General features: G+C 39.8%; 1 protein-coding gene across 1 annotated transcript in view; it reads right to left on the bottom strand.

Annotated features, from left to right (window-relative positions):
- The window catches only part of Chmp3 (charged multivesicular body protein 3), a 48,519-nt gene that overhangs the window by 15,336 nt on the left and 11,995 nt on the right, over nucleotides 1-21,188 (bottom strand). The window contains exons 2-3 of the mRNA XM_050126410.1: nucleotides 17,076-17,136; nucleotides 11,691-11,870 (exon numbers count right to left, since the gene is read on the bottom strand). Coding sequence (XP_049982367.1) covers nucleotides 11,691-11,870; nucleotides 17,076-17,136 — 241 coding nt within the window. The remainder of the gene's footprint in view (nucleotides 1-11,690; nucleotides 11,871-17,075; nucleotides 17,137-21,188) is intronic.

Below are 21,188 nucleotides of genomic sequence, written 5' to 3'. Positions count from 1 at the left end.
CTACTGAGAACTCAAGAACAATGGCAATGGGTTATTGATCCTACTGCACGTACTGGCTTTGTGGGAGCCTAGGCAGTTTGGATGCTCACCTTACTAGACCTGGATGGAGGTGGGAGGTCCTTGGACTTCCCACAGGGCAGAGAACCCTGATTGCTCTTTGGGCTGACGAGGGAGGGGGACTCGGTTGGGGGAGGGGAGAGAAAGGGGAGGCGGCGGTGGGGAAAAGACAGAAATCTTAAATAAATAAATAAATAATTAATTAAATAAATAAAAGTCAAGCATATATGAGCCAGAGGAAGAAGGGGAGAAGGAAGGGAAAGTGATTACTAATAATTCACCGTGATCAAACGGAATTTATCCTTGGGATGGAAAGATAACATACACAAAATAGTATGACACCATTTTAATAAAATGAAGGGTAAAAGTGGACTTATTTTAACAGATAAAACAAAAACAAAACAAAACAAAAAAAAACCACATCCTTCCATAGTAAAAACAGCCTGGAAGAGATTAGGTAGAGAAGGGACATATCTGTAATAAAGGTCACTATAGCAAACCTGTAGAGAAAGGAGATGGCAAGACCAGTTAGGGACAAGCAGGCCCACTCTTCCCACTTCGTTTCCTCCTCGCCCCACCTAGGTAGGAAGACAAACTGAAACTAGAGCTTCAGATGCCAGGCCAGGGTTCTGCTCCTGAGCCCAATAATACTGTAGCCCAATAATACTTTGGAGAGGAGGGGGGACTTTTGTTTATAGACAGAGTGTTACTATGTAGCTCAGACTAGCCTAGGACTCACTTTGAACTCATGGCAACCCTCTGCCTTAGGCTCCCAGGTATCAGAATTACAAGCATGAGCCAGCATGCCCACCTACTTCTTTCTAGCACAGTACTGGTGATCCTAGCCGTCACAACTACTCAGGAAGAATAAAAGGCATCCCAACAGGAAAGAAGTGAAATTTCTGTATGCTGTTGATCATATTCAGAGAAATTCTTAACTCAAAGAAACTATTATAATTAACAAATCCAGTATACTTACAAGTAAAAAAAAAAAAATTCGACAGAGCCTTGCTCAGGGCCATGAAGAGTGGGAGACAAAGACCCACATGCCCACCCAGGGCTCACTTACTATAAATATAAAGCAAGTTGTCCGCTGAAAGTCAGACCTGCCCTGTACTACAGTACCTGGTTAAGGCGGGAGGCCCTAAAAATTTAACTTTGGCAGAATTCATATCCTAGGAAGCTTTCACAGCTGCATAAGGTGGAGAGCTTGCCCTGGTAATGAGGACGCGGGAGAGCTTGCAGGCTGACCAACTCAGCAACCACCGGGCCCAGAACCAGGGCTATGAGTTGGCCCACCCCAACACCCACCCCATCAATTATCTGCTGGAGCATGAGAAGGGGCTAGTCCTGCAGATCCAAAGTTGCAGGACCTCCATGACACAGAACAACAGGATATCCAAAAATCAGTAGCAGTTCTTTTTCTTTACTTCCTGGCTTCTTACCAGCGTTTATCTCACCCAAAGCTCAAAGCAACAGGGCCAAGTAACCAAGGATGAAACCCCCAGAACCATGAGTCTGGAGTAAAACAAATTTTGTTTCTTTGAACAAATAATGAATCACCCAGAAAGGAAAAAAATAATTTTATCTATAATAGAATATGAACATTTAAGTACTTAAGAACTTTTATCATAAGAATATAAATTAGTGTAACTATTACGAAAAATAATATGAAGGCTATTCCTGCTGACACACACTATAATTCCAGCAATTGGGAGAGAAACAGAAGGACCACTCTAAGCTTGAAGCCAGCCTAAACTTACATAGAGTCCTAGGCCACTTAGGCTACATAATAGCTGGGCTATAATGCAAAACTGTCTTTGTTAGGATTACTACTGCTGGGATGAACACCATGTCCAAAGGCAACTTGGGGAGGAGTCTATTTGACTTGAATCCTAATAGTCCACTAAGGGAAGCCAACAAAGGAACTCAGGCAGGACAGGAAGGGGGGGGGAGTCGGGGGCAGGAGCTGGTGAAGAGGTCATGGACAGCAGTGTTACTTATTGGCTTGCTCAGCCTGCTTTCTTATAGCACCCACAATGGGCTGGCCCTCCCCCATCAATCACTCATTAAGAAAATGTCTTACAGGCTTGCTTACAGCCTAGTCTTACAAAGGCATTTTCTTAATTGAGGTTCCCTCCTCTTGGGTGGCTGTAGCTTGTGTGAAGTTGATATGAAACTAGGTAGCACAAAGAGTCAGTCAACAACAACAAAACAAAAATACAATAAAATGGTATAAAGGTTCTTAAAAACCACTAAGTATGTGATCTAGTAAGCCCACTTCTAGGTATATAGAAAAATTAGTGAAATGAGAATGTCAAAAGGGCATCTCATTTCTCATGTTCACTGCAGTCTCACAATAACCAAGATACTGAAACAAACTCACCCGCTCATCAACATATGAATGATAAAGAAAATCTACAAACTTGTTAGGTTTAAACCTCAAGTGTTATATGCCCCAGCTCCAATCTGCTTTGGCTCAGTTAGCATCAGTCTAACGATGCCTAGTAGAGGCACTATTTGGGACTATCTGGAAACTTTGGGAACTGGAGTCTGCCTGGCAGAAGTGGGTACTATGAGAGGTCCTCCGTAAGTTAGGTCCAGCCCCTGCTTCTCATCTTGCTCTCTGTAACCTCTTCATTCCAATGTGCTCTGCTCTGCTCTGCCCTCCCTACCTTAATGGACCAGAGTCAAAATAAACCTGTCATCCTAGGTCAGGTATGTTGGCTACAGTGGCACCAAACTAACACAACACAGCAGAAAACTACACTCAGCCTTAAAGGGGGAGAAAGTCCTTGTCACTCATAACATTAAGGATGAATCTGAAAAACACAATTAGTCAGTGGAGTAAGGCAGACATGAAAAACAGAAAATACACATACCACCTACATGGACATGCTAATAAGCTAAGATTACAGCAGAGAACAATGGTTCTATCTAATGGTTTCCAGAGGATGCCAGCCAGGAGGAACTTTGAAGGGGATAAACAAGACCAAAAGGTAGGAATTGCTTTTGAAATGTATTTTTCACAGTAGAGTAACTATAATCATAATAACATATATTTCAAAGTAACACAGAGTGGGGCTAGAGGCACAACCCAGTGGCGGAGGGCCTGCTTAGCATATGCGCAGCCTGGGCTCAACCCTCAGCACTGTAACAATGAAAAAATCCAGGCAAGAGAGATGAATATGCTAACTGACCAAGCAGGTGAAAACCACATTTTATCCTAGAAATGTTTACAATTTCAGTCTTAATAAGGAAAGTAAGAACCCCAGCGACGTCAAAGAGAACGACGCTCTGGCACGTGGTGACACAACTGTGACTACTCGCAGCAGGTAGACAACAGCTGCATCTACTTCAGAACCTCGCAGGAAATGGAGACGCTGACTTCCCAGAACGACCCATGCCACAAGTAGAGCCACAATGAGACAGTGATCTTCCACACACACGGTCATCTTCCAGGGCCAAGGATACCATGAACTTATACTATGTGCACGCTGACCAAGAATGTCACACAGATGGACAGACTGGCCCTATCCTCCTCTGCAACAATTGAAGATTCTGTATTTAGAGAAAGTGGAGTTGATTTCCAAGCAAGGTATGAACATACCATTTTATAAATGTCAGCTGCATTTTTAAACAGTTAGCCGAACTCCAGGTACTTGGAGATATGCGCCAATCTCTAACCTTTGTTAGGAGGTGTGTTTAAGGCTCATCCATTATAGCGTATGTCAAGAGTTTTCTCCCCTTTAAGAATGAGTATTATTTTGTATGTTCATGGTGTATGTCCACAAGTATGCTCGGGTTTGCATAGCTTGTACATGAAGAGGTCAAACACTGGGTTTTGTCTTCTATTGCTACTCACTTTATTTTTTGAAACACGGTCTCTCTCTGAACATGAAGCTTCTTATTTTGGCTGAGCTGGCTGGCCAGCCAAAATAGTTCCTAGGATCTGCCTATCTGTTAATGCCCTGAGGCTGCATGCATGAGTAGCCATGCTCAGCTATTAATGGTTGCTGGGAATTCAAACTCATGCCCTCTTGTTTGCACAGCAAGCATTTTTACCCACTGGGCCATCTTGACAGCCCCAAGCTGAATAATATTTTAACATGTGTAGGAAACATTTTATTTATCTCTCCATCTGTTGAAATAGGAGCGGCAGGGCTGCGTCCCCGGCACCCGGCCGCCCGCATGGCTAGCTTATACCCAGAAATAATTACACGGAAACTGTATTCTTTCAAACACTGCCTGGCCCGGCTAGGTCCAGTTTCTTATTGGCTCTTACATATTGTTCTAACCCATTTCTAATATTCTGTGTAGCCCATGAGTTGGCTTACCAGAGAGGATCTTAACCTGCGTCTGTCTGGAGTGGGAGCATCATGGCAACTCTTCCTCTAACCTTCTTTCTCCCAGAATTCTCTTCTGTATACTCCGCCTACCTAATTTTCTATCCAATAAAATGGGCCAAGGCAGTTTCTTTATTAATAAGAAACTATTCCCACATCATCCATCCACTAATGGACACTTGTGCTGCTTCCACCCCTTGGCTACTACAAATCACTAGGGACACGATGATACACATATCTGAGCCTCTGCTTCCAATTCTTGAGTACACACCTAGAAGCAGAATTGTCAGATCATATGGTAATTCTGCTCCTGCCCCACCTTTGAACCTCTTCCTTAACTCTTGCCCCCAATCAAAACATGCTCATCATCTGTCTTTTTCTGCAAGCAGCTGCTGTCAGAAAGCTGTTGCTTGCCAAGAAACTAACCACGACAATATATTAATAGCTGACAAGGTTTAACATCACCCACCTGGAGACAGGTACATTTTAATAGGAGAACAGTTTAAGAAAAAAAAAATCACTTCTGAACAGTCACAGGCTGGGGCTGGGATACAGGACACTGGGGCCAAAACTGACAAACAGTGCCTGGGAGCGCTGGTTATACTATTTCCTTGTTTCCACTCCCAGAACAAAGACTTCCCTTTGCCTCCTTCTTGGGTTCCATCCTGTTACCCCTCAGCTGTATTAAACCTCCTGCCATACAACCCTCCACCACAGCCACTGATATCATGGAGCTAGCCCGCTCAGTTCCAAGTGGAACCTGTCATAGGCAAGTTCTTCTGAGTTCTCAGTGTCCTTCATTACTGGCTCCAAAGTCTTGCCAGGGTCACAACACCTCCCTCTGGCTTTCACTCTCTCCAGACTCGCCCTCCCACTCCGGAGATGCACTGACTCAGACTCCCAGTACACTCCATGTCCTCTCAGGCCGTAAGCCGCATCTTCAGCTTCAGGTGTCCGTGCACTGACAACAGCCCAGAAGAGTTCTCCATACCCACAAAAGCTAACTGAGGACTCTGACTTCAACCTTCCTTCCCAGCTCCACTTTCCAACTTTCTCCTTAGTGCACTCCTGTCAAATTGTCTCCTGAACACAACCTGAGATGTTTCAGCTGTCTCTGCGCACTTAATCCTTCCACTCAAATGCCTCCCTCGATCTCCCCAAAATATCTCACCTTCTAACTCCCTCTGCCCTTTATCTGTCCTGTCACTACAACAGGCAGCACTTCGAGCTGTCTTTAAAAACTGGTCTCCTAAGCTGTAAACACTCTGCACCTCATTGCCCCTTCTTTCCCGACACCTCACCCTTTGCTCAGCATCCCAACCTCCCAGGTCCCCTTTAGTGTTACAGACACTGTTCTCTGACTCCTCCAGTCCTCTCAATTTGGAATACCCACCCCCCCACACACATGCACTCAGCCTCATACCCTGCTTCAGACCTTTCAGGGCCTGAAAGACACCTCCTTGACTCTTAGTTCCCCTTTACAGCTTTCCAGTGTCTAGTAGCTTGCAATTATAAACATATATTTATTTGATCAAGCTTATTGTTTAAATTTATTTGAATTACTTGCTTTCTATTTTATTCCTAAAATAATTGTGTCTGTACCATTCATATTTTAATCCATATATATAGATATAAATATAGATAGATATATAAATATCTATATATCTATATGGATTATATATATGGAATCAGGTAAGTGGCTCCATGTGCAAAGACACCTACTGACAAATCTGATGACCTGAATTCCATTCCTGAGATCCACATGATAGGAGAGAACTGACTCCCAAAAGCTGTTCTCTGACCTTCACACATGTGTTGTGGCAGGTATGCTCTCAACACATGCAGAGTAAATATATATATGTGTATATATATATACATATATTGTGTAAAAACACCCCCCCCTTTTTTTACTGTTCTTCAACAGAAAGAGGACTGAGAGCCAGGTGGCCAGGTGGTGGTGGCGCACGCCTTTAATCCCTGCACTTGGGAGGCAGAGGCAGGTGGATCTCTGTAAGTTGGAGGCCATCCTGGTCTACAAGATCGAGTTCCAGGACAGGTTCCAAAGCTACAGAGAAACCTTGTCTTGAAGAAAAAAAGAAAATAAATAAATAAAAGAAGACTGGACAGATGGCTCAGCAATTAAGAGCACTTGCTGCTCTTAAAGAGGAAATGGATTTGGTTCCCAGTACCTACAGGGCAGCTCACAATTGTCTTCAACTCTAGTTCTAAGGGATCAGATACTCTCCTCTGGTCCCCAGGGCACCAGGCATGTCATGGTGCACACAAATACATACAGGCAGGCAAAACATTTATGCATAAAAGAAAAGGAAAGGCGGAAATAGAGAAAGAAAGGAAGGAAGAAAGAATGAATTTTGCTTTTCAGTCCATCTGCATGAAAAGACTGAGCAGGGAACAGATGGAGCCCACACTTAACCAGCCTGAGCCATCTCTCCCACCTATACCTCCCACTCCTCACCTATTTCTTTTTATTTATTTATGTCTTTGCTTATTTATTTATTTATTTGAGACGGGTCTCTCTATGTAGTCCTAGCTGTCCTGGGACTCTGAGACCAGGCTGGCCTCAAAGTCACAGAGATCTTCCTGCCTCTGCCTCCCAAGTAGTGGGAACATTTACACAGTAGTTTGGACTCCACTGTAAACAGAGGTTTCTTTGTCCCATCCTGTCCTGCCGCCGCTTCTAAATAATCACTCAGAGGCTTAATATTAATTACAAACTGTTTGGCCTATAGTTCAGGCTTATTACTAAGTAGCTCTTACATTTAAAATAACCTATTTCTATTAATCTATTAATTTATGTATTGCCACATGGTCATGGCTTTTACCAGTCTTTTGGCATCTTGTTTCTTGGGCTTGCATCAATCCCAACTTCGCCCTTTCTTCTCCCTCAACTCAGTTTGACTTTTCCTCCTAGCCTTATTCTGCCTGGCTATAGATTTTATTATCAACCAATGAGAGCAACATATACTTTCATAGTGTACAGAAGGGTTTTCAAACAGTATTTTCCCCCTTTCGGTCTAATAAAAAAAAAAAGCTGTGGGATGATCTTTCTGTACACTAATATGTGTTGCTCTCACTGGTTGATAAATAAAGCTGCTTTTGCCTATGGCAAAGCAGGATGGGGGGGGGGGGGAATCCAAGCAGAGATACAGGAGAAGAAAGCACTGAGGAAGCAAGACATGTAAAAAATGAGGTGGTAAGCCACAAACCATATGGCAAAGCATAGTTTAAAAAAATATGGGTTAATTTAAATTTAAGAGCTAGCTAGTAACAAGTCTGAGCCACTGGCCAAGCATTTGTAAGTAGTAATAATGAGCCTCTGAGTGGTTGTTTGGGAACTGGTGGGCAGGAGAGAACCTCTGATAACACTCCACTTTTTTTTATATTATTTTGAAATAGGGTCTAACTATGTAGCCTTGGCTATCCTGGAACTGGCTATATAGACCAGGAGGCTTCCAATTCCAACTGAGATTCACCTGCCTCTGCCTCTGAAGTGCAGGATTAAAGGTATACACTGTCATGTCTGACCTGTACTTTCTCTTTTTACATTACACTGCCATGATTAAATTCAACACCAAGTCAGAAATGCAAATAAGAAAGTTAAAAATCTCATGAAAGCAAATGACCATAACATGACCTACAGATACATATGTCAGGTTTATAAAAAATATAAAAGATGACTTAACATTTGTTAATTCTCAAAGAAAAGTCACACAAAAAAGAATATATTATTTGACTCCTTTGGAAAATCTTCTAGAAGAAAATGGCTGACTGCTGGGAATGATGGTAAATGCATGTGATCCCAGCTCTTGGGAGGCAGACATAGGCAGTTTCCTGTGAGTTTGAGGCAAGCCAAGGCTACATAGTGAGTTCCAGGACAGCCAGAGCTACACTGTGAAACCCTGCCTTAAAAAAACAAACAAAAAGAAAAAAATAAGGAAAAGAAAAAAAAGAGAAGAAAGAATAAAAGAAAACAGCTGGCCTTAAACTCACTGATCTGTTTCTTCCTCCCAAGTACTGAGATTATAGGCACTATACCAAAATATTCAATTACCAATTCCAAATATTTATTGGCGGGGGCAAGCATGCCATGGTGTGTGTGTGTGTGTGTGTGTGTGTGTGTGTGTGTGTGTGTACGAACTCTAGAGGATAATTTGAAGGAGTCAGTTGTCTCCTTCCACCATGGGTCCTGGTCCTGGAGACCAAACGTGGGTTGTCAGGCTTGGCAGCAAGCACCTTTATGCTGAGAGCCATCTTACACCCCCCAAAACCTATACTTTACCCTCTGACAGAATGTGATCATCTCATTCCAAAGTACATTTGGGGGTTAGGGATACAGATCAGTTGGTATGGTATTTGCTGAGGATGCATGAAACTCTGGGTTCAATTTCCCAGCATCATAAAACCAGGTTCAGAGACCCACGTTTTTTGACCCTAGTACTTGAGAGGAAGTAGAGACAGGAAGAACAGAGGTACCAAGTCATCTTCTACATAGGATGTTCAAGGCCAGCTTGATCTACATAAGATTCTGTAACAAAATAGCATAGTTTGAATTCTTATTGGGATTGAGAATTTTTATATATCCATTTACTCTCCTTTGTCTCTGTATAATTTTTTAAAATGGTTTTCAAAAGGCTTTTGATTAAGCTATCATTTTTTTGCATAATACAATTGCTTAGTCATTTTTTCTTTTGGATTTATGGGGAATACTTTTTAACTTGTTCATTATCAACCTTTTCCTTTATAAGATTTTTTATTTAATCCTGAAAAGATTTTTTCATTTCAGCTTCTTGCGTTTTAAACATATTTTCTTCTGGTGCTTTTGTGAATTTATTTTCAATGTTTGATCTACTCATACAGATTCCTAAAGTAGACTCAAATGCAGAATATAATTTCCAAATTTCCTGAGTCAAAACTCAAAGTAAAAAGTTTCATATGCTATTTCTGAGTATGAGAGTCTGTTAGCTGCTAAGTATTAGAATTTTCTAAGATGACTACAATTTATGGGCACAATAGGCAAAAAAAAAAAAAATGCACTTGAAAACCAGAAGTAAATGTACTGAATTGAAACAAAAGAAATATAGTCAAGGAGAGTAAGGCAGGAAAAATCATGATTTCCAGGCCTGGCTATAAGACTCTGTCTCAAAAACAACCACCACTAACAAGAGCCCCCCGCAACACACACAAAATGATGCATTCCATATGAGTCTAGTGAGTTTTGACATAACAAAGCCAAGAAGGGACCTAGGTTCCAAAGGTACTGTTCAAGACTGCAACCTTCAGTTAATACGGGAATAGCATACTATTGATGAAAAATCTTACAAATGCCTAAAAATAAGCAGCCAAGGTGTATAAGAAGCATTACAATAACAGGCAGTGGAGATGCCTGAACCTGGATAAGTTCTGCAAGTTTTACCTGGAAAGAGAGTCAGTACAGAATACTTAGACCCAGACACCTGCTACATAAGGGATCTAGATTGAAATATCACGTCATCTGCATGTGCTGAGGGGCTTCCTGAGATCTGAAGTTCTAAGATCAAAACTGGGATGTGGTAAAGAGGAAGAAAAAAGAAAAGGGGGAAAAAGCTATAAAAACTAGCTGGAAAAAATTAAATAATAAATAGAGCTATAGAGATGGTTTGTTCAGTGGTTAAGAGCATCTGCTGCTCTTGCAAAAGACAGGATCTCAGTTTCCATCACCTACATCAGTTGGCTGACAAACACCTGTAACTGCAGCTCCAGGGAGATCTGATGCCCTCTTCTGGCCTTTGCAAACACCAACAAGCATGTGCACAGACATATACATGAATACACATAAATAAAAGTGAGATAAAAGGGATGGATATATGGCTTAGTGGTTAAGGGCACTGGCTGCAATTCTAGAGGACCTGGGCTCAATTCTCAGTACATACATAGCCACTAACAATTGTATATACTTCCAGTTCCACTGGATCTGATGCCCTTTTCTGCAGGTACTACACACACATGGTACTCAGACATATATGCAGGCAAAACACTCATATACATAAAAGAAAACTAAATAAATAAATCTTTTAATAATACATAATAAAAGTATCTAAAAATTGAATTAATGAATAAAGAATTCTGCTACATGTTTAATATTAAGAATATATATATGAAAAACTATATACAGAGAAACAGTCACTAGCACTTGACTATGTTGTGGGAGTGCTCTTCATAGATATTCCATGACCACACACTCTTCTAAGCTGGAGATATACCCATGGGCTAGACAGACTAGGATTCTAGCTCTAATAAGGGGACACAATATTTACATTAAGAACAAATGAATGCTGGCCATGTAGTGCTCACCTTTAATCCAGCACTCAAGAAGCAGAGGCAAAGGGATCTATGTGTTCCAGGGCTGCACACTGAGATTCAAAAAATTTAAATGAACAGAAAAGAACTGGAGATATAGCTCAGGGGTATATCAAACAAGTTAATTTCATTAGAAATTAGTACTTAGAAGAAGCCAGGGTTGGAGGCACAAGCCTTTAATCCCAGGACTTAGGCAGAGGCAGGTGGATCTCTGTGAGTATGAGCGAGCCTGGTCTACATAATAAGTTCCAGTAGAGCCAGGGCTGTTACACAGAGAAACCCTGTCTCAAAAGAAAAAAAAAAAAGGAGAAAATAATTATAAAGAAATTAAAGACACTGTCATGTGCTGTTGAGAGAAGCTTTAGAAAAGGCTTCACTGTGTGCCTAACATCTGAACTGAGACCTGAAGGATAATGACCAGTGTGTACTTGCAGAGAGATCTCCAAATGTAAAGGTTCTAAGATAAGAATAAGCTGGTCTGGTCCAGGAAGAGAAAGAGCAGTACAGAAGGATGCAGAGGAGACAAGGAGATGAGATCAGAGCACATAGGACCTCTGAGATCAAACTGAGAATGTGGACTTTAACCAAATGCAATGAGAAGGCATGGCATTTTAAACAGACTACTCAAGAGCCATGTTCATTTTATAAAGAGTATTCAAGTGTCAGGTGGCGTACAGACTGCAGCTAAACATATACATTCAATATATCCTAACTTCTAAACAAAGACATCAACGTAGATTCTATTTCAAAAACACTGGCAAAAAATAACAAATCAATAGTGACAATTATATTTTACATTTATATAGTACCTAGTTAGGACAGTGTAAAAAGTAAAAACCAGAATTGAACCTATTCTTCCTATGCAAGGAAACCAGTGCTGACAGTAACAATAACAGCATTATTGGGGAATGTAAGGTACCTGGGCCTTACCAAGCTGGTTCTTCATCCCCATGAGCACAGAGTTCATGTGTGCTTTGGATGCATAGAGCTTGCTCACAGCCTTCCTTGACCTGATCATCTCCTTGGCCAGAACTACACAGACATCCTTCTGGCCCTTCTTGGCTGCATCTTTCACAGACCGTTTTACTTTCTCTTCTTCTCTTTGGATATCTAAATTTAGAATAGAGCATTAAAAACAATGAGTAGGGGCTGGAGAGATGTTTCTGCAGTTTAAGTACTTGCTTCTCAATCTTGAAACCAGAGTTCAGACCCTAGGACCCATAGTGGGGCTCTCAGAATGCCTCTAACTTCAACTCCAAGGAATCTGACACCCTCTTTTGGAGTCTTCGGCCACCTACATACATGTATGCAAACATACATACATACAGACACACACACATACACAAGGGGGGAAGGACAAATCAGGCTTGGCAGCACTCAAACTGTTTTTTATTATAATTTAGATATATCTGTAAGAAGAAAATTATCACATGATATAAATGAAATAAAAATAATGTATGGCTATTTATTTTTTCCTGGAACAAGACTAACATAGTTTGACAATAAACAGTAGTATAATCCTATTGTACCTAAAAAACCTTTGTGAGCCCACTCTTACATTGCTTGGTACCTATCTATACTAAGGAGCGTAATGCAGTATGCATGTATCCAAGAGCAAATTCTGACAATTAGTCTGCAGCTTTCTTACAAGTATGAGAATACAATCTCTGAACAGTAAAGGTTACAAAAATCTACAACATGAGGAAAATTTGAGCACACGAGAGCACTGTATCAGCATCAACTAGAGCTTAGACAAGTCTGTATATGCTTTGTAATGAGTAAAAACTTTTGAACTTTAAAAACTTGACAACATACACATTAACATTATTTACGATCCTAACCATTCTCAATTGTACAATTAAATAATGATCTGAATCAAGCAGGTCATTCTTCAAAGACTGAGTCCTGAGAGAAAAGACCGGGAGATCAGAAGATAAAGACTAAGATAGAGAAGATAATAAAGTTTGTGATCAGGATGTCTTGCACAAGCTGTGTCTTAAGCCAAGCAAGCTTGAAGTACAGCATCTTACATACTATTTTTAGGAAAGAAGTGAAACAGAGTCAGCAGAACCACCATACAGTGGGACTAGTCAGCAAGAAGCTAATCAGGCAATGTTACACAAAGGGAACACGGGGTATCTTAAGAACATTACAGACAGAGTACACACTGGCCTTGGAAACGGTAACTATAGCCCTTTGCTGTGGGAAGAACTAGGTCCTCAAGATCTCAAACCAAGGTCTCCCAAGGCCCCAGTCCCAAGCCATTATCAGCTCTGCCACTTCCTGGTTTTAGAGAAGTAGCTACTTTCCTCTCTATACACCAGGGTCTCAGAGAAAAATCTCCCAAAGGCCCTGGCCCCAGGCTATTATTGGCTGGGCCAAGCATGTTCCTGGTTTTGAAAAGGAGCTATGTTCCTTTTTCTTGCTATCAGGGCCTCTGGGAAAGCCTCAGCTCATCAGCTCAGCTCTAGTATAAGCACATTCGTAAGGCTATACAACCATCACTACCTTCCATCCTTAGGACACAAAGTCTAAGTCTAAAAACATCTATTACCAGAAATCCTACATTCTCCACTCTCCCCAGTCCCTGGCAAGTAGCATTCTACTTTCTTATAAAGTGATTATTTTTAGCTACCTTGTGCATGTGGAATAGAGCAACATTAGTTCTTTTTTGATATTACTTAGCATATGTTCTCTTTATCCACAATATAGCATGTAACTATTTTCTGTTATATAACATGCTTATTTTTTTTAAATCTTATAAAAAAACTTCAACTACTATGACTAATTCTGTCAGGGATATTTATTTACAAACATCTCTTCAAGACCTAGCCTTCAGTTGTTTGTATGTATACATAAAGGAGAATTGTTGGATCATATGGTATTTCTTTTTTGGGAGGGTTGGGGGAGACAGGGTCTCTCTAAGTAGCCCTGGCTATCTATTCTGAACTCTCTAAATAGGCTTCCGTAGATCCTAAGTGCTTGGATTAAAGGTGTATGCCACCTTGATGCCAGACCTGATAATCCTATTTTTAATTTCCTCAGGAGCTACTCTATATTGTCCAAAGTGGTTGCACTTGTTTTATGTTCCTATTCATGGTACACAAGACTTCTAGTTTCAGCAAATTCTTACCAACCAACACTTGCTATCTTGTGGTTTGGGGTTCTTGTTTTGTTTTGATAACAGTTACCCGTTAGGTATGCAGCAGTATCCATTGTGGTTGCCTTACAGTTCCTTAATGATGAATATCTTGAATGGTTTCTCACCGGTATAGTCTCGTTGGAGAAATGTCTCTTCAAGAACTTCTCCTATTTCTGAATAGTTTTAGGAGTTCTCTGTGTGCTCTTAAGGATATATGACTTACAAATATTTTCACCCATTGTACAGGGTACTTATTTTTATTTTTGTTGTTGCTGTTTGAGACAATGTCTTTCTACATAGCCCTGGCTATTCTAGAACTCACTATATAAACACAGGTCATAGGAGTTCTATTGGTTTTGTTGTCTCCTTCCTTCCTTCCTTCCTTCCTTCCTTCCTTCCTTCCTTCCTTCCTTCCTTCCTTCCTTCCTTCCTTCATTTGGTAGCACAGTTTGCAATCTCCAATTTCTTCTTTGGTCTCATTTTTATAGAGTCCAATCTGCTGCTGTGTCCATTTAGTGTCGTTTTCCTTTATCTTACGAGTTACAATTTCTTTTCCACATCTTCTAGTTAGGTCATTTTGTTGATGGCTTTGTTTTAAATTCTTTAGTATATTCCCTATCCTTTTATAGTTAATTGCTTTTTTATCTATTTTTATTGTCTATCTTATTTATTTTACTCATATGGGCCATTTTCTACTCCCCTAAAGTGGCCTTTTTACTGCATTCCTGTCACTGAGAATGCCTCAGTGCTGGATGTCATAATTCTGCAGTCCTTTAAAGAGCACTAAGTTTTATTTGGACTGAAGCTAAGTCACTGTTCATAAGCTTCCCTCAGTTGGTGCATTTATTCTTACCTTAATACTAAATGTGGTCCCTCTCCAGTCTATAGTAAGTATTTAAACAACATCTCTTTACTGTCTTTGCTCCCAACCCTATTAGCTTAGGATTGTTCCGCTTAAAACTTCCTGGTAGTTGTTCATTAATCATTAATCATTCTTTGTCCAGCCTCTGCAAATACCACTCTAAGTATGCACAGGTCAGTGTTCAGCCACAACACAGATCAGATGGAGATCTCTGGAGTTCTTTCCTTGGTTATATTCCTTTTCTCTGTTACTCTGTACCACGTATTTTAGCCTTGCTCACCCCTTATCTCCAAGTCTTCTACCATGTTCTTTCTGGAATCCTTCCCATGTGCCACATTCAGGAAAGTATCTCTAGACAGAAAGACAGGACTGTTTCTTTTCCCAATATTCACAGTCACCTGCCCAGTGTGGAAAGTGGTTGTTTCATAGTAGCCTTGTCCAAACTTTCATTGACAACTCAAGTGGAAGTGTAAGACTAAAATCAATTATCGCAGCTGAATAGAATTCTCATCTCTAATTCTTTTTTAGTGTAATACTGGGACACTTTCCTGGTTTCAATCTTTTCTATTCATGAAAGTGTTTTTTAAAAACCCTGTAAGAAGAAAGAGGATAGTAGAACCCCTACGGTATAAAAGTAGAGGCAGGGGAATATTGGAAGCTTAAGAAAGGATAGAGTAGAACCAAGGAGAAGTAGAGTGCAGGGATTAGCTCTAAAAACTAAGGCTCTAAAAACCCTTAGAAACCCACTACTTTGTAAATTAATCAGGCAGGGCATGGTGGCCTTTTATCCTAACACTTGGAAGGCAGAGGCAGGCAGATCTGTGAGTTCAAGGCCAGCCAGGACTATACAGAGAAACCCCGGTCTTAAAACACAACAACAAATTTTAAGGCTTTTAAATGCAGATAGAAGGCATGGATGAACAATACTTCTCCCAGAAGACATGAATTAGGAATTAAAAATGTCAGTGCTAGGCTTGCTTTTGGTAATAGGAGGACCCCAGAGGCACTAAAAATAACAGAGGCTACCTTTTGGCTGCCTGCCGGAACTAGATGGTAAGACCCTACTGCTGAAACATGACACATATTTTGCTTACAAGACATAGCGGAATCAAGCTAGAATTGACCTGAAAATTTCCTCCCTACTGGTTAGCTTCAAGTGCTAGAAAGTGCCAAGCAGGCCACTGTGGGGTGGGAAGGAAGTCATCAATATCATCATCCAGCAGCAGATCCTGCATACTGCAGAACTGACACAGTCACCAGTTTAACGGTGGCATGAAGGATACTGGGGCAACCAATAGCTTTTGGTTGATCTGACATCTGATTATAGGAGGAAATTCGTATCTGATACTTTAAACACTGTCAAAGGTCCATGACTTAGGATGTCTAGGCCCTACTGTGTAGCCTCCTACTGACAGCTTGCTAAATTATCATGTTGACAGATTAATGCTGTCCTCTACCTGGGTCTTATAACTTGGGACTCAAAACTAGTCAGTGTGCTGAGAATAAATGACTACTGAGTGCTCAGTCCTAAATGGGACAGCTATACCAGCATCCAACCCAAGGCTCAGGAACCATCTCAGAAGGGGTGGAAAGAATGGACGCATATGGAAGAGTACTGTGAAGTGTTGTCTCCTGACAGGACACGGCCATCGCACACATAAACTCACTGCAGCTGTGGAGGCCTACACTGACCTGCACAAGGTCAAGCCAGCAAAGCCAGTCAGCACTCCACCAGACAGTACTAACTGGACTCCATGGATTACAATGGGTGTGGGGGTGTGGACATGAATATGAAGTGGGGGAAGATAACATGGGCTGCCTGAGGGAAATGGGAGGGAGATCTGGGGTGGGTATAATGAATACACATTGCTTATATGTATAAAATTGTCAAAATATATAAAACTTAAAAAAAACTTAGTTTAAACATTACCATTTCTTGGCCACTCACCTTAATTTCAAGTAACTTTTATTTAGAAATGTATTGTTCCCAATTTAAAGTTGTGTTGAAATATGCAGAGAGTAGAGATACTGAAATTGCATTGTTTTCTTATGCACAATTTATTTAATTAAAATTCATTAAAGACTTTTGTTTGCAAGCACCAAGGGCTTTCTTTTGCGCTTACTATATAGTTTATTTCAACCATTACCTTTTCTATAATAAGTATAGAATTAGAAAACAAAAGACTGAGAATATCTACACATAATTAATGATAGTAAAGTGTGTCTTATAATGTAAATAAGTCTACTGTTATGCACTGAAATGAAAAATAGCATTAGAGTATAGAAAAGGAAACATAAAGTAGTAATTTACCTCTTATTTGCCTGTCAACAACTCTCATTTCCTTTCTGATCTTCAATGACCATTCATTGACCTGAGAAAAATTTTAGATAGGGAATTATCAGAGAAGCAAATACTCCTAGCAAGCTTTGCACATTTTTAGGAATTCTACACTGAGTTTAGACACAATTTTTTGGTTTTTAATTTGGAAGAAAGACCTTTAGGTTTATTTTTTTTTCTTTTGAACCAACTCTATTATTTACAGTACATAGATGCTGGGGATCTTGGCTCCTCACTCTGCTCCATTCCGAACCCCACCCAAATGTTCAACTGGAACTGAGCCTCACTCCTCCCAACCCAGAACCCAGCCCTCAGAAAGTCTGCCAAGGCTCAGCTCCTTCCCAGGAGGTGTGGAAGACCATGCCTATAGGGTATTTAAAACCTGGAGATCTGCCATGTGCTTCTCCTGCCTTCCCAAGAGACACCTGGGAGTTGCTTCGCTCTGCCCTGCTTATTAAATCTGGATTTATTAATTCAGTCTTATTTGGCTTATTGCATGACAGGGACCAAGATCACTTTACAGAAGACTTAGGCACACAAGGCTTCTTATGGTACATGGCAAGTACAGTCTCAAGACATCTGAAGATTTTCATCTTTTACATGAAATTATTTTAAAAACTTTTGCTTATGTACTGGGAACTCATCTTTTTATATGTTAATTTTCTTCCTATCAGGTTAAAACCTCAGAGGCACCAAATGTAGCCAACTGGAGATAGGAGTGTAGATAATGCTAATAACTAACACATTTTCATGCAAGTGAACTGTTTTCCAATTCTTCAAGTTTACTCAAAAATACTGAAGGGAAATCTGAGGTGTCAGCTTATGGATCATTAAAAGCATTTTAATTATTTAAAAATAAATTAAAATAATTTACATTAACTTACAGTGTGTTTTTGACGGAAGAACTGACTGACACTGCTCTGTCCTTCCAGCATCAGCTACTTACTAACAGGGTTTGCAGCACTGAAGTCTAATCAAAAAATTCTATATTGATTCTAGAGCAACAGATCATTGAATCCTGTTACATTCACCCACAGATACGTGAATTAAAGAGTCTAAAATTTCCTGTCATTAGAAGATGTATTTTCATTAAATTTCAACTTTAACATTTAATAATTACCAAAATCTGCAAAATATTCACAACAACAATGATGCAACCAAAAGAAATGTTTCAACACTGAAGAGCCAGGCATGACCATGAGTGCTTGTAACCCCAATGTTGGGGGACAGAGGTAACTGGATCCCTGAAGTTCACCAGCCAAGCCAACCTAGCCAAATGGTGGGCTTCAGGTTTAATGAGCTTTTAGGGTTAGTATGCAGGCAGAAAGTGACAAAAAAGGACACTTGATATCCTCTTTTGCCATATGCACATCTACACACACACACACACACACACACACACACACACTAAAAATATAAATAACCCTGTCTCAAAAAACAAAACAAAAACAAAACAACCCATAAATAAAACTTCAATGTAACACAATCTTTAAATTATTAATCAGGTTTGGTTTATGTACATTTAAGTGAAATTCATATAATATGTAACTAATCATACTCAAGTATATGATTGACTGTGAAACTTAGTGCAACTTGCCATCAACCCTTAAAATGTTTTACTGCCTTGGAACACAGTATGACCTTAAATAATCCCTTAAATCTCCCCATCCACCAATTCCTTGGCAATCAATAATTTGCTCTGTCTTTACAGAATTGATTATTCTGAATATTTCACATAAAAGTACTCATACAATGTATGACCTATGACTCCAGATCTTTCATTTCATAGTTTGTTTTCAAGGTTCACCCATGATGTGGTATGTATGAGTATGTTGATCTTTTTATGCCTGACTTTCATCCCATTATATGTACATACCACAACCTTGTTTTTCTCTTCATCTATTGATGGTTATCTGAGTTTGCTGTTACCTATGACTATTGTAAATACTTATGTATAAATAAAAAATACCAATATAACTGGACTAAGCCAGCCCAAATGACACTCAGCATTTTACATGTATCCAGATGATTCCAATATTCTTTTAGGGGTTAAGAAACACAGTGCAAGACCAGGAGCTCAATAAAATGTTACAAACATGTCTCATGACTGTAAAGATACAATAGAAAAAGTTCAAAACAGATAATAATATAATAAATGAAAGAGAACATACGGAATGCAGCTACAGAAATTTTAAAATCAATCAGTAAGTTAAACTGTGCTGTAAAAACCATAAGGAACCTACAGAAAATTTCAGACAAGTGCTTTATTCAAATCTTTTACTGAGTCTATTATCTGCCAGACACAAGCTAGGTGAAGGAAACTGAAACCAGCAAGAAGGCATCACCTACAACCAGTGCTGAGACAAATGGCACACAGAAACCAATAGTCCAAACTCCTATTCCACCAATCCCTGAAGCTAATTCCTGGTGGATTGAAAACAAATATGAGGGCTGAAGAGATGGCTCAGTGGTTAAGAGCACTTGCTCTTCTTCCACAGGACCCGAGATCAATTCCCAGCACCCACATGGCGGGCTCACAACCACTTATAATGGGATCCAATGCCCTCTTCTGGCCTGCAGGCATTCATGTGGACAGAGCCCTCGTATACATAAAATAAATAAAAAAAATCTTAAAAAAAGAAAACACAAATATGAAATGAAAAATTGTTACACCGGACAAACAGAAGGCTGGAGGAGATGCAGCCTAGTGGTAGAAGGCTTGCCTGTTACACACCATGAGGCCTCTCTTCAAGTCTCAGGTCTACAGAAGGAGGAAAATACATTCATGATATCAAGTTAGGGACTCCTTAAAACACAAACAGGACTGGAGAGTTGGTCCAGCAGTTAGGATTCTGGAATTCCCAGCACCCATGTTCTAGGAGACCCAATGTGTCAGGCAACTGGCTCACATGTATACAGCCACAACCAGACACACACATACCCTTAACTTCAAAATAAAAGAAATCTTTAAAATTAAATTTTAAAAGACACAAGCAATAATCAGGAAGGAAAAGGGCTGACACTTTTACTTAAACTGAAACTACAAATTTCTATTTTGCTAAGTCTGTAAATTAAAAAATACCACAAATGGGAAGATATTTATAACCATACCAAAAATAAATAAAACTATTTATTTAACTTTTGAAAAATACTTAAATATTATATATATAACATATATATATATACATATATATATATGTTTTGCCTACATGTCTGTGTACCATATATATGCCTGGTTACCAAGGAATTTGGATAAGGGCATCAGATCCCCTGGACCCAGAGTTAATAAGGATGGTTGTGAGCTTACCATGTGAGGAATGGGAACTGAACAAAGATATATTTTTAATATAATTTCTTTTCCTCTTTTATTAAAAATAATTTTTCCATATACAATATATTCTAATTACAATTTCCTCTCCCTCTACTCTTCTCAGCCCTTTTCCACTTCCTCTCTAATAATGATCCATTCCCTTACTGCCTCTCATTAGAAAAGAAAGGAAGTTCATACCTAAATATAATAAAAGCTATATATAGCAAGCCAACAGCTAACATCAAATTAAATGGAGAGAAACTCAAAGCCATTCCACTAAAATCAGGAACAAGACAAGGATGTCCACTCTCTCCATACCTCTTCAATATAGTGCTTGAAGTTCTAGCAATAGCAATAAGACAACATAAGGGGATCAAGGGGATTGGTATTGGAAAGGAAGAAGTTAAGCTTTCGTTATTTGCAGATGATATGATAGTATACATAAGCGACCCCAAAAACTCTACCAAAGAACTCCTACAGCTGATAAACACCTTTCGTAGCGTGGCTGGATACAAGATCAACTCCAAAAAATCAGTTGCCTTCCTATACACTAAGGATAAAGAAACAGAGAGGGAAATCAGAGAAGCATCACCTTTCACGATAGCCACAAACAGCATAAAATATCTTGGGGTAACCCTGACCAAGGAAGTGAAAGATCTATTTGACAAGAACTTTAAATCTTTGAAGAAAGAAATAGAAGAGGACACCAGAAAATGGAAGGATCTCCCTTGCTCTTGGATTGGGAGGATCAACATAGTAAAAATGGCAATTCTACC

Source organism: Alexandromys fortis, unplaced genomic scaffold (assembly GCF_014885135.2).
Source record: "Alexandromys fortis isolate MF-2015 unplaced genomic scaffold, M_Fortis_MF-2015_v1.1 scaffold_257, whole genome shotgun sequence".
Classification (NCBI taxonomy): domain Eukaryota; kingdom Metazoa; phylum Chordata; class Mammalia; order Rodentia; family Cricetidae; genus Alexandromys; species Alexandromys fortis.
This window is presented reverse-complemented; position numbering and strand designations above follow the sequence as displayed.